The sequence below is a fragment of the Eulemur rufifrons genome, chromosome 11, assembly GCF_041146395.1.
Source record: "Eulemur rufifrons isolate Redbay chromosome 11, OSU_ERuf_1, whole genome shotgun sequence".
Lineage (NCBI taxonomy): Eukaryota > Metazoa > Chordata > Mammalia > Primates > Lemuridae > Eulemur > Eulemur rufifrons.
Window position 1 is genome coordinate 8,137,309 of NC_090993.1, and position 13,457 is coordinate 8,150,765.

Below are 13,457 nucleotides of genomic sequence, written 5' to 3' on the forward strand. Positions count from 1 at the left end.
ACATATACCACATTTTACTAATACACTCATGTATTGCTGGGCATTTGGGTTGTTTCCGCATCTTTGCGATTGTGAATTATGCTGCTATAAACATTCGGGTATAGATGTCTTTGTTACAGAATGTCTTTTGTTCTTTTGGGTAGATGCTCAATAATGGGATTGCTGGATCAAATGGTAGGTCCACTTGTATCTGTTTAAGGTATCTCTATATTGCTTTCCACAGGGGTTACACTAGTTTGCAGTCCCACTAGCAGTGTATGAGTGTTCCTATCTCTCTGCATCCATGCCAACATTTGTTGTTTTGGGACTTTTTGATAAAAGCCATTCTCACTGGAATTAATTGACATCTCATTGTGGTTTTGATTTGCATTTCCCTGATGATTAGAGATGTTGAGTGTTTTTTCATATGTTTGTTGGCCATTAGTCTGTCTTCTTTTGAAAAGTTTCTCTTCATGTCCTTTGCCCACTTTTTAATGGCATTGTTTGATTTTTTTTCTTGGTGATTTTCCTGAGTTTCATATAGATTCTAGTATCAGCCCTTTATTGGATGTGTAGCATGTGAATATTTTCTCCCATTCTGTAGGTTGTCTATTTGCTCTCATCAGACAAGAGAAGGAAATCAAGGGCATCCAAATGGGGGCTGAAGAGGTCAAACTACCACTCTTTGCTGACGATATGATCTTATATCTAGAAAACCCCAAAGATTCTGCCATGAGACTACTGGAATTGATAAACAAATTCAGCAAAGTCTCAGGTTACAAAATCAACGTACACAAAGCAGTAGCATTCCTATACGCCAACACCAGTCAAACTGAGAACCAAATCAAAGACTTAATACCCTTCACAATAGTAACAAAGAAAATAAAACACCTAGGAATATATTTAATTATGGAGGTGAAAGACCTCTACAGGGAGAATTACAAAACACTGAGGAAGGAAATAGCAGAGGATGTAAACATGTGGAAGACCATACTGTGCTCATGGATTGGTAGAATCAACATTGTTAAATGTCTATACTACCCAAAGTGATCTACAGATTCAATGTAATCCCTATTAAAATACTGACATCATTGTTTGCAGATCTAGAAAAAATAATTTTATGCTTTGTATGGAACCAGAGAAGACCCTGTATAGCAAAAGCAACCTTAAGCAAAAAGAACAAATTGGGAGGCATTAATTTACCAGATTTCAGCTATACTACAGGGCTATAATAACTGAAACAGCATGGTACTGGCACAAGAACAGAGACATAGACCAATGGAACAAAACTGAGAACTCAGATATAAAACCATCCTCATATAGCCATCTAATCTTCAACGAAGCAGACAAAAACATATATTGGGGAAAAGAATCATTAATCAATAAATGGTGCTGGGAAAATTGGATGGCCACATGTAGAAGACTGAAACAGGATCTGCACCTCTCATCTGTCACAGAAATTAACTCATGGTGGATAACAGACTTAAATCTAAGGCATGAAACTATAAGAATTCTAGAAGAAAATGTTGGAAAAACTCTTATAGATATTGGCCTAGGGAAAGAATTTATGAAGAAGATCCCAACGGCAATCACAGCAACAACAAAAATAAATAAATACGACCTGATCAAATTAAAAAGCTTCTGCACAGACACTCTCTTTCCCGGGCTCCCTTGTATCTAGAGCACACACGTGTGGTCTTGGCTTTGTCAATGAGATGTAGCCACACCAGACTTTGACTAATGAGCAGGTGACACAAAGAAGCAAGGTCATGTGGAACTCATTCTGGAAAGGAGGTGGCCGCAGGGGCTGTTCATCAGTTTATGGGGACAGCAGCAGTGGCAGCAGCACTGTACAGTGTCCAGGCTTATGGTGTCGATCACATGATGGCAGTGCCTGATCCAGTAGCCAAGATGTGGCTCCTTCACAGCTGCGGCGTGACTTTAGATATAACCCTTGTCCAACAGCCACCAAACCTGCTGCACCAGCCTTCTCAGAAGTCTGTGTCCTTTGCTTCCAACAACCCTTCTTCTGCTTAAGTTAGCTGGAATTCGTTTCTATTGCTTGCAGCTAATAATTCCTATTGCCACCGACACATCACTTTCAGAGAGAGAAAGATGGGGGCCCTTCTCGGCCATGGCCTCAGGGAGCTTGCCTTGCTCTGGGATGCATTTTTCACTTCCTGAGAAAGAGCCAGAGTCTGTGCTGTGAACAGCTCACGTTCCCACTGATGGCTTCAGTAGCCTCCAGGAGAGAGAACCAAGCTATCTATATTTTGACTGCCCCAGGTTGTGCTGAAGTAGATTAAATTTGACCAAAATAAATCCCGTTATCTGGGAAAATAGGGAATTGAAAAGTAAAATGTTGAAAAGAAAAGTTAAAAAAATACCCAAGGAGGTAACTTAAAAAAAATACCCAGGGAGGTAAAGAAAACAGACCTTCCCTGGGAATACTGTACTATAAGTTGCAAAGAGATATAAAACAGAACGGTCATTTTAGGTCAACCAAGTTCTTCCTGCAACAAAAGCATAATTTAGATTTTGTCAAGCTATTTGGTCTTTTAAAGTCTCAATGTTCGCAACTACGATTGAACTAGGTCAAAGAAAATGTATTGTGCAAGAGTGAGCAGTATTGCGGCAGGGGAGCTGGTATTTTTTTCTTAAGCCATTGTTATCGTGCCCAAGTGACCCTCACAGCCAGCTTACATTCCTACTGTGGTTGGCAGGAAGAAGGAAAATTAACCAGTGATAACACAGAGACTGTCCTGGGCAATCCTGTCTTGCACAACCACTGCCGCCATCTTGGGGTGGCCACGTCTGTGTCAGTTCTAGGCCTCCTTGTGTATTTCATCTGACGAAGTTCCAGGAGTCTGGTATGTCGTAATATCGGCCCCCTGTGAATCGTGCCTTCCTATAGCCATACCGCTGTGCACTGTGACAGGCCCACTTTTTCTACCACCAGAACCTGAGCTGTCCTTGGGAATGGCTTTGACCCCCAGAGTGTGGCAGAACTGACGTGGTGCCTGTCCCAGAGGCCGTGCCTCAAGGGGCCTTGCAGTGTTCCTGCTCCCCTTTTTTGGAAACTTGAGACCACCCAGGTGTGAGGATGCCTCATTTAGCCCCCTGGAGGCTGAGTGGCCATGTGGTGGCCATCCAAGGTCCCAGAGCTGGCAGCCTGCAGAGGTGGCATCCTGGCCCTTCTACCTGGTGAATGAAGCTGCCCAAGTGACCCCGGGCAGCAGCAGCAGCAGCAGCAGCAGCAGAACTGGTCAACCCACACAGCAGTAGGAAATAAGTGAGAACCAGCACAGCATTGTTGCTCTACACTACATTTGTGGTGGGTGGTTATGTCTCAAGAGATCATTGATTTGAGGGGAGGCCAAAACATCGAGTGTGGTAAATTGAGAAGAACCCATGTTTGTGACAAGGAGCTGGCAGGACAGAAAAAGTGCTGCACATTTCTCAGGTCTAATTAACTTTGGACCTTTTAAACTCAAAGATGGGTTAAGTTTGCCAAAGAAGCGGAAAATGGCATAGAACTTGTGATAGAAATTATAACCCATATTCGGCAAGGTTAGCTTTAAAGGTTTTCCCCTTGAATTCCGGAAGAAATCTGAAAAGCTCCTAAAAGAGCTAAGATTCAGAAATTCAGAGGATAGTTCTGTTGCATCACTGCACCAGCGACACTGAATTTCCACCACCTCCTGAGGCATTTTCTGGCATCTGTGCTGAATTTAGGGGAAACAGCCTCTACGATTACCCTGTAGAGTTCTGCTACTCCTATCCTCTGCCCAATAACCTCGTCCAAACTAAGTAAGATTCCTGAATTCATTAAAATGCGCAGAATGCACACCTAAAACCCAGAACCTACTATTCTAGGAAAAAGTCATCTTTTGTACAAATTTATTTAGGAATGTTAAAAGGCACAGATTCCCACAAAACTAATGCTTAGAAATTCTGAGAGGCTTGGTCATCTTTAGGTAATGATCAAGATGGGAAATAATGGCAATTTGTTCTCGACTATAAGGCGTCCTTTTGTCACAGCGAGGCTCTGGACAGCTATGAACTGGCTCCTGCACACCTTTCTAGCATTCCTTCTGACCACTTCCTCCCAACTACCTGCTGGAAACCACACTGGGCGACTTGGGGCCTTGAGTGCGGCCAGCCCGAGTCCCGTTGGTCCTCCCAGGTGCAGGAACGCTCCAAGTTGCTGACTGACTCATACATTTAGCAGGGATCAGCTCCTATGCCTGGAAGATTCCTCTTCCTGTTCTCCTCATCTCCAGGCCTTCCTTGACTTTCCCATGCAACGTGGCACCTCCTCACTCCCACCCTCTGTAGTGACTTCAGTCCCAGAACCCTGTTTACTTCCCTCACGCCCCTGCCCTCAAGCTGTCATTGCTTTGCTCACTTGTTTATTTGGTTACTTTCCGTGTCGCTCACGGACAGGAAACTTCCTCAGGGTGAGACGCTTGCATGCCACGTGCCTGCTGCACGTCTGGCATTAGAACAGCGCCTGACACGGGGGAGGTGTGCAGAAAACACGCAGTGCGTGAAGTAATACGCAAACCACGCAGCAGCAGGGCACAAGGGCACGTCCCTACTGCGCTCCTGATTCAAAGAAAACATGATACAGGCAGACGCCACAGGCAGCACGCAAGGGGCATTCGTGTCGTACCTCCATTTACACGATCTCATTTGTATCATGCAACAACTTTATGAGGCAGCCATTCTTATCGTTACTATTGCTTTCCAGATGGGACAGAAAAACTCAGAGACCTTAAATTATTTGCACAGACCCTGACACCTGTGACAGGCAGACTGAGGCTCTACTTGGAGCTTGGTGACTCCACTTGGAGCCCAGGTGTGCTCCATGACCTCCTGTGCTTCTGAGGTTCCCCCAGAGAGATTAAAACCAATGTCCTGATTTGCTAATCCATGGGTTACATGTGATTATATGTGTTATGTTTCATATTCCCTCAGATGACTGTGTTTATTTATATCAAGGTAGTGGTAGCAAGCTCCCCAATTCTCATTCAACAGGGCAGGCATTAAATTCTTCCTCTTTAATGATGACTTCTTCCTAAAGCTTTGCATAATCATTAAGTCAAAGGAATGACTTCTAACCACTCCTACAATGAAGAGATTCTTACCTCGGAATTCCAGTCCCCGAAGTTGAAAGGTGACAAGACCATTGCCAATTTCAATGAGGTGAACGAAGGCGTTGAGGTCATCGGAAGCCAGAATAAAGCAATCGCCGGAGCTGTAGTTGCCCCAGCGGCCGAGAATTAAGTCTCCGCAGAGGGACTCCTGGAGGGTCCTTGTCAAGTGCTCATAAAAGATGGAGTTGAGATTGTTGTCATCATTCCCTAAAGGCAGACAAGAACTATGATCAGTGACTGCTTCCTCCCTACAGACCCAGACCTAGGGAACAGTGAGTGAGTCGTCATTCCATTAAGGGTAAAATCAGACTTTTCACATTCACAAAAAGAGTAAGACTTGTTCTTTGTCCATTTTAGTGGATTGTATGAGACCTTCCTATATTTTCCCTTTATATTCTCTCTTAGGCAATCTCATCTACACTAATGGACTTAATTACGGTCTAAATGCAGATGACTTACAAATTCACATCTCCAACTGAGATCTCTTGTCTGAGCCCTAGGTCTGTATACCTACTTTTCCACCTAACATCTTCTCTTGCGTGTCTCACATGCTCCTCAATTTCCAGATGCCAAAATCAGGGACCCCCTAACCCATGTTCCTCACCTGAGTGAACAGCACCATCATCCAGACAGCCATCACTAAGGGCCTTCTTTCCCACTCCTGCTCAACTTTACCATCTTCAAATATTCTTTGCACCTTTCTCCCTGTCTCCATCCCTATTACCCCTACCCTCTTCCAAGCTACCAATACTTCTCCCATGGACAGCCATACTAGTCATGAGACTCACCCGTATTGCTTCACTGGGACCTGCCATGCAATACATTCTCTATGCTCTGCCTGGGCTGCTCTTCCGTTCTCTGTGGCTTATTAACTCTACTGTTCTTCAGACCTTAGCTCAATCACCACTTCAGGGAAGCCATCACCGGCCACTTCCTCAGGACAAAGCTCCTATTACAGGACCTCAGCACTGTGGTCCTCTGCCTTGAAGCACTTGTCATAGTTGGAATTTTTTTTTTTTCTTGAGGATCTCGTTCTGTTGCCCAGGCTGGAGTGCAGTGGCTGGATTAGAGCACACGGCAGCCTTGAAATCCTGGGCTCAAGCAATCCTCCTGCCTCAGCCTCCCAGAATGCTGGGATTCCAGGCTTGAGCCACTGTGCCCAGCCTAGAGTTGGGATTTTATATTTGTGGGGGGGTGTGTGTATGAGTATGTGGTTATTTGATTAACATCTGTTTTCTGCAACATACCATAAATTCAGTGAAGACACGTCTATGTCTGAATTTGCTTATTTTTGTACCCCCATACTGGCAGAATTCCTAACATGTAGAAGGACTAACTAAATATTCATTGAATAATAAATAACACCATAGCTCATAAAGTTTTCTTAAGAGAAATGTTATGTTGTTTTCAAGAATATATCCAACAAGTAACTCCAGAGTTTTTTTTTTTAAATCAAAGTCATTGAGGTACAATTTACAGACATTAAACAGCATCAATTTATATAAATGTATTATATGACTAGTATTATATATGTCACACACAATACACATTATATATTATAGTATATATTACATATACATATGTAAATTATATTTAGTATATTTAAATTGATACATTTGTTTATAAATTATATATATGTAAATAAAACTCAGGTGTATTGAAGAATAATTTATGCAGGGTAAACTTCATCCATTTTAGTGTACTACTCTATGAGTCTTGAAAACTATATTTGGTGATGTAACCACCACTTATTAATAGAACAATGCATTCATCTGCTGTTGTATGTATCAGTTTGCTCCGTTTCGTCGTTGAGTAGCGTTCCTCTGCATGCATGCACTACAGTTTGTTTATCCGTTCATCAGCTGAAGGACGGTTGGGTTGTTTCCAGTTTTGGTGACTGCACATAGCCATGAACAGGAGTTTGTGTGGATGTGAATATTCAGTTCTCCTGAGTGAACACTTGGGAGTGGGACTGCTACTCTCCAAAGTGGCTGGACCATCTGTGCATCTCCCCAGCAGTGATGGAGAGTTCTAGTTCTGCATCCTGGCTAGGACTTGCCGTTGCCCATTGTTGCTTGTTTGTTTAACTTTGGCCACTCCAACGGGGGGCACGATGACACCCGGGGAAGGGTGCAGAGGAAGCAGCAAAGGAGACCATGGAACAACAGAATACCTGCTTCACAACGGAAGGCCAGGGCTGTGTGTTGGGGGAGGGTGGAACTGGAAGAGTGTGGTGCGTTTCCCGAACTCCTCTCCCTCCCTCCATGGGATCTCTCTAGATGAGGGCTATCAGCTTTTTAAAAGAGAAGGTTGCATGAACTGGGATGTCTTCCTGGTCTGTGGTCCTACGGGTGGAGCAGGTGCTGGGAGGGACTAGAAGCAAAGTTTACCTTCGCTTTTATTTTAGGAGTAGCTTTTCTTGGTGGGGAAATTATGGCTCTGGAAAGCCCGAGAGGCACAGAGTTGTCCCAAAGAGGACACATCTAAAGCAAACTCAAGGTTTCCCTTCCAGGTTGTCTCCTGGAGAGGAAACAGAGATTCAGGGAGGACAGAGATAAAGACTGCAGACCTGACCAAGTGCCCTGCTTGGTGCCCATGGGAACTGGGGCTCGATGGGCGGGTACAGGAAGGTGACGATGCCTCCAGTGCATTTATGTAAGGAGGAGCACCAATCTGTCTCTAAGAAACTTACAGGATCACTGTCAGATTATGAATATCCTTGCTGGACATTTAGGACACTTAAAAGCTGGAGACTTTTGAAATTAGTGCATTTATGAGCTAATTATGATTAAAGGAAAGAAACTGTTCTCTGGGCTGGGTCGTGCCACTCGATCTAATAAAGTATCTGTATGCTTCATCATCTACGCATATGAAGCCTGCTTGACCTGCCCTTACGTTCATTTGCTGCGATGAATCAGCAGGCATCTCGGGACACTGCAGATTACTGTCAGCCTCTGCCACTTTTCAAGGAAAGGCCTGAATGTGGGAGTCAGTCTTTGTTTAATTGTTCAAACTGTTCGATGTTTAAATAAAACCAAACAATTAAAATCACTAAAAGTAGAGATTTGCCTCAGGGCATCTTCTAAGAACATCTTGACCACACATCTGCATAATTTGATTAAAATGAGACAGCAATTATGATTAACAGCTCGATGTGCTCATGAAACTGTCCCTATGCCTGATACCCACGGTTCTGCAATGTCACAGAGTCCCACAGCTGCACAGCAGAGATACCTGTGCCCCCTCCATCGTCCTCCCCAACCCCCTTCTACTGACATAAAGTTCAACAAAAAATAAGCCTGTCTCTCCAGGTATCTTCAAATTTCAAATTAATTATGTATATGCAATTCAAATACAGATAATCAGCATGGTACAATTCTTCTTAGATAAAATTTGGGCAGAAAGGAGAGAGTGAAATGGACAAAAATAGAGAATAGGTAAAATTTGCATTCTGATACGAGGAAGGAAGAGAGACTGGTTAAAAATGAGACAGATTATGGAAAGAAAAAAAGCAAAAATAATTTTCTAGCAGGTGAATCCTTCCCTAGCTTAAAGTTGAGCAAGGTTTCTGGATCCTGGATCCCAGAATGGTTTGCCTTTAAGAACATTACAATGCTGATGTTTTTCCAAATAATTTTTTTTTTCTAAAAGAGCAATCCCAAGGTTTATGGTCTGCGTTTGATGTTTACCATACACAAACTAAAATGTCTTGATTAACAGAGTTATTCAATACTGAACAAATACCTAATCAATTCTAAATAATGAAGGAATGCATTTCCAAACCAAATCAGGATGCGTGATCAGTCTGCTTGCAGTTTTATTCTGTAGTCAGCATATTAACCAAGACGTGCATTGTCTCCACAATAATTTCAAAAAGTGAGTACTCAATTCCCTGTTTTTGGAATCCATCTATGTCAGGGATCCCCAACCTATGGTGAGTTGAACAATTATTTCGTTATATATTACAATGCAATAATAATAAAGTGCACAATAAATGTAATGCACTTGAATCATCCCCAAACCATCTCCCTGTCGCCCTCTGCCCCACCTCTTCCCGCATGGAAAAATTGTCTTCCATGACAACGGTCCCTGGTGCCAAAAAGGTTGGGACCACTGATCTATGTAACAAAGTAAATACTTTAAGAAGAGGGAAGAAGGAGGTCTTCTTACCTGGATCCCTTTCGATTTGGACTGCCAGTCTTGTGTTGGAATTATCCACTCGCCTTGTACTAAAAGAGTCCACAAAAGGGTAAAAGGTCATGATTAGATCCCTGCAAGTGAGAGAGGTGAGGGAGCTGGTTTACCAGCAGCCTGAGTAGGAAATGCGGAGCAGGTAGAGCCCACAGATTGCGGCGATTGCTCCAATTTGACAATATCGCAGGAAGAGAAGAGTCTCATGACAAGAGAGGGGAAAAATACAAGAAGTAGGTGAGGGGAGAGATGAGTAGTTCTCTGATTTGGGGAGAACAGCCTTGTATCTTAATCGCTCATTAGCACCAGATCCACAAAATAAAAGCAAGTATTTGAACTGCTAATCAAATGCCACTCACTTTCAGAACTCAGGAAAAGTGTGCACATAGGCACATAGGTACCTTTCTTTTCAAATTGACTCCCCAAAAATTGTGGCGAGCAGTCAACATCTCCACCGCCTGCTTTCAAGAGTTGGGTATGTTCTTATAGATCTTTCTCAGGTGGAACCATGAGAATTAAAACAGTTGTTACAAATTTAGGAGAATACAGATTGCCTGCAGCCATGCTAACCAGTGGCCACCAGAACCAGTTTTGAACCAATTCAATCATAACTCACCTGTTTTTGTAAGGCAGGTGGGTCCATGACAACCCCTGGCTGCTGGGAGTCAGCTTGGGAGGAACAGGCTCACTGCAGACTCCTCAGGGGCAACCAACCAATGAGCAACCACCTCCCAAGTAGCCTCCTACACAGATGCTGTCAACCCACGTGTGCCCCTAACACTTCCCCAGTCCTTTAACTCCACACATCCTCAAAACCCGTGATAAGTGCGACAATCCTCTCTGCTCAGAGACTGCGCCTGCCCTGCTTTGTCTTTTTATTTCAGATACTGATTGGCGGTCTCATCCCTCTTTGAAGGACGAAATATGAAATCGAGTCAAGCCTATGAAACTGATGATGGTCAACTGTGTACGTCTTGCAAAAATGGCTTCATATGGTTAAATCTGCGATATCAGCCATTAAGAAAGGGCTTTCACCAGAAATATACCAGCACTGAACATAGGGCTTACGTAAAGATTTGGATACAATGAAGGTCCCACTGACACCTGTGAAAAGATTGGTCTTGAACACACCTGGCCCTGCCTTTGCCATCACTCTACCCTTTGCTTTCTACGCTTCAGCCATGTTGGCCTTTTTCCACCCCTTCATCATGCCCTTTTCCCACCAGCCCTCCGTCCGCTGTATTTTTTGCAACTGCTGTTCCCTCTACTCATTTCTCGTTGACTTGCTCATGCTTCAAGCCTGCTCAAGCATTGCGTTCTCAGGCAGGCTTTCCCGACCCTTGCCGTGGGTGAGATCCCTTTGGCACACGCTCTTTCCACACCATACCTCTCCTTTGGAGAGCCTGTCACCGCTGACAGTAGCAATGATGATGATGGCTAACACTGACGTAGCATTTGCTTGCCTCATGCACCTGCTCTAAGTGCGTGACACTATTAACTCATTTTAACCTCATATCTACCCTCTGAGGTAGGTACCGTTATTATACCCATTCTCACAGAGGAACAGAGAGATTAGGTAAGGGACTGAAGGTCACAGATTTAACAGGTGGTGGGGCCAGAATCGGACCCAGGTAGGCTGGCTCTGAAGCCTTCACCCCACACCACATCATACATCTCCGTGTGGTTATGTGATCACACCTGCCTCTTACACCACACCCCACGTATTGTGAGAGTAAGCGTCTTGCTCACAACTAGCATCCAGTAGTCACTCAATAAATATTTGTAGAATGAACGAATGAATAGAAAAAGACAAGGCTCCTTCTGAAGTTTTTGCTCTCACCATATCTGCTAAGAAGAAAGGACACTAGCTGTCACCTGCTCTTGCACACTGGCTTACGTTTAAACAAGATCCTTGACCTACTCGGTGTGATTCAATAAATGACAAACACTTGTCAGCAATGGTGCTTAAGAAGAAATCTCAGAATGCAGACTTCTGGGAATCTGTCTCTCGGGAATCCAAACAGATAAAAAGATTATTTGGGTGGGACTGTAATTTGAATAAATAAAAAGGTTTGTCTTCAGAAAAAAAAAAAATATTTTTTCTCCTTGTATGTCTCAGATATTTGAGAACCAGCTAGGCAAGACCTTGTTTGAGCTTTGTGGGATAGATTCTCTGGATGGGTCGGAGAGAAGGAATATTCTGTTACATCTCAGAAAAGCTGTTAACCCCAGCATGCTGTTCTATTAATATACTATGGCTTCAGTTTTCCTTCTAAATACTCCCATAGAAGCTTTGAAAAATAAAAGATCCCAGAGTGTCAGAAAAATAAAGCAAACAACAAAATTCTTGCTAATGAAGGCTGAAATCCCAGATCTGCATAGTTAGTCCCTAAATGGAATTTTAATTTCACCTTAAGACCTGGGACAAATGGAATTTTCATCAGCAGAATAAATATTTTTTAAAGGAGGAAGGAGCCAAAAGAAAGTCATTTAGCAAACTCCTTAGGGAATTAAAACACCTTCTAAAACTATGTTCACTGGAAAGCTATCTTTGCAAAAGGCTATAGAATGCCCAGTGCTAAATTCTGATGAGCAATCACTAAGCGAAGCTGCCCTGTACCCCAGGGCATCTGGCCGTCCACCAACTCTCTAACAAGGTAGACCGTCAGCCATACTGGGTAATTTGAGCTTTTCTCTAGTGCTTTCCTCCAGTAAATTTCGTGTTTACCATGCAAAGGTGCTAATTAGCTCAGTAATTGGATTTCTGCCTTAACTGTCCTATTGCATGAACATCAACTGCTGCTCAAAGGGAAAACAGGGAATTGTATCTCACTCCCTAATCTCAGTGGGAGCGCTCAATGCTGGTACATGTTAGGCGTGCATCTGCATGTGTGCTCTTCTTAGCACTTGCCCAAAGGCACTTGGGCACAAAGCTGTCCTGAGCGCGACAGGCCAAGAGTCACATACGAGGTCTCTCCAGGGAAGCTGACTTACTGCAAAGCACCTCTCCTTTATGTTAACATGGAATTCAGATAGCCAAGCTGGCTTCCCTCTGTCAAATGTGGCCTTCCCACCCCTGATCTGTCTCTCCAGGTCAAGCACTTTTCTCTTTCACATGGTTTCATGTAAGCAACTTAAATAATTGAACAGTAATTTTCTTTAATGACACTATTTCAAATTTCCTTTTGTCAGCACGCACAGACTATTTACGGTAGAAGTGGTATCATTTTTTGATGGGGAAATACGGCTGGCTGGAGTGAGAAGTTTGGTAGGGGTCTGCTCACATGGCAAACCCAAGATGGAATTAATAATGGACTGTAAGTCTATTCAGGGGAAGGGCAACTTTAAAGAAATCTGGACAATGAGAAGGCAGCCCTTTAAATTGATTATATGTAGGTACAAATAAAAGGTGCATCTGGGTTTGTTTCCACCTTTCGCTGTTGCTGCCACTAACAGACATACTGGTGCTTACAAAAGCAGAGGTGCTCCACTGGAGACACCAAAAACACGCTCAGTAACCACACTGTCCTCAGACTACCTCCAGGTAAAGTTTCTGGGATTCTAAGTAAACATACGTGTGCGATCACAGGCAGCCATATGGGCCCAATGAGGCAAGTCTTTTAGCTCCTAATGTTATGGTAAACATTTCCTGAAAGTCTATTTAAGGCCGTGATGAAAGAATACCTTGTTATACTGGTATCCACCGTATCATGTTGCTGTAATACTCACCATATGAATCTGCAGCAGAGAAAGCCAAGCATGAATAAGAAAAAGAATACATGTAGATTTGTTGTATTCTTCTGGAGAGATGCAATTGATGTACTTTTCCTTATTCCTCCACTTGGTACAACTAAAACTTTGGATTTTAGATATAATAAAAACACCTTCTGAAAGGTAAAGAGAAGATGACAGACCATCTAGGGATCATGGGATCCAAGGATAAAACAATGCTGTAAGTTCAGCTCCTTTGTTTTTCTTTTTGCCTCATATATCCCAGAAACACCAACAGGACCAAAAGGAAAAATAAAAGCCTCAACTAAACACTGCTTTTTCTAGTCTAGGAGGCAGGAAAGGGGCAGCCTACCAAGAAATAAAACTGTTAAACAATAAGCTCTCTGCAACAGCCAA

General features: G+C 43.2%; 1 protein-coding gene across 1 annotated transcript in view; it reads right to left on the reverse strand.

Annotated features, from left to right (window-relative positions):
* PCNX2 (pecanex 2) overlaps window positions 1-13,457 on the reverse strand; it is a 218,865-nt gene that overhangs the window by 29,790 nt on the left and 175,618 nt on the right. The window contains exons 24-25 of the mRNA XM_069484552.1: window positions 9,309-9,367; window positions 5,130-5,345 (exon numbers count right to left, since the gene is read on the reverse strand). Coding sequence (XP_069340653.1) covers window positions 5,130-5,345; window positions 9,309-9,367 — 275 coding nt within the window. The remainder of the gene's footprint in view (window positions 1-5,129; window positions 5,346-9,308; window positions 9,368-13,457) is intronic.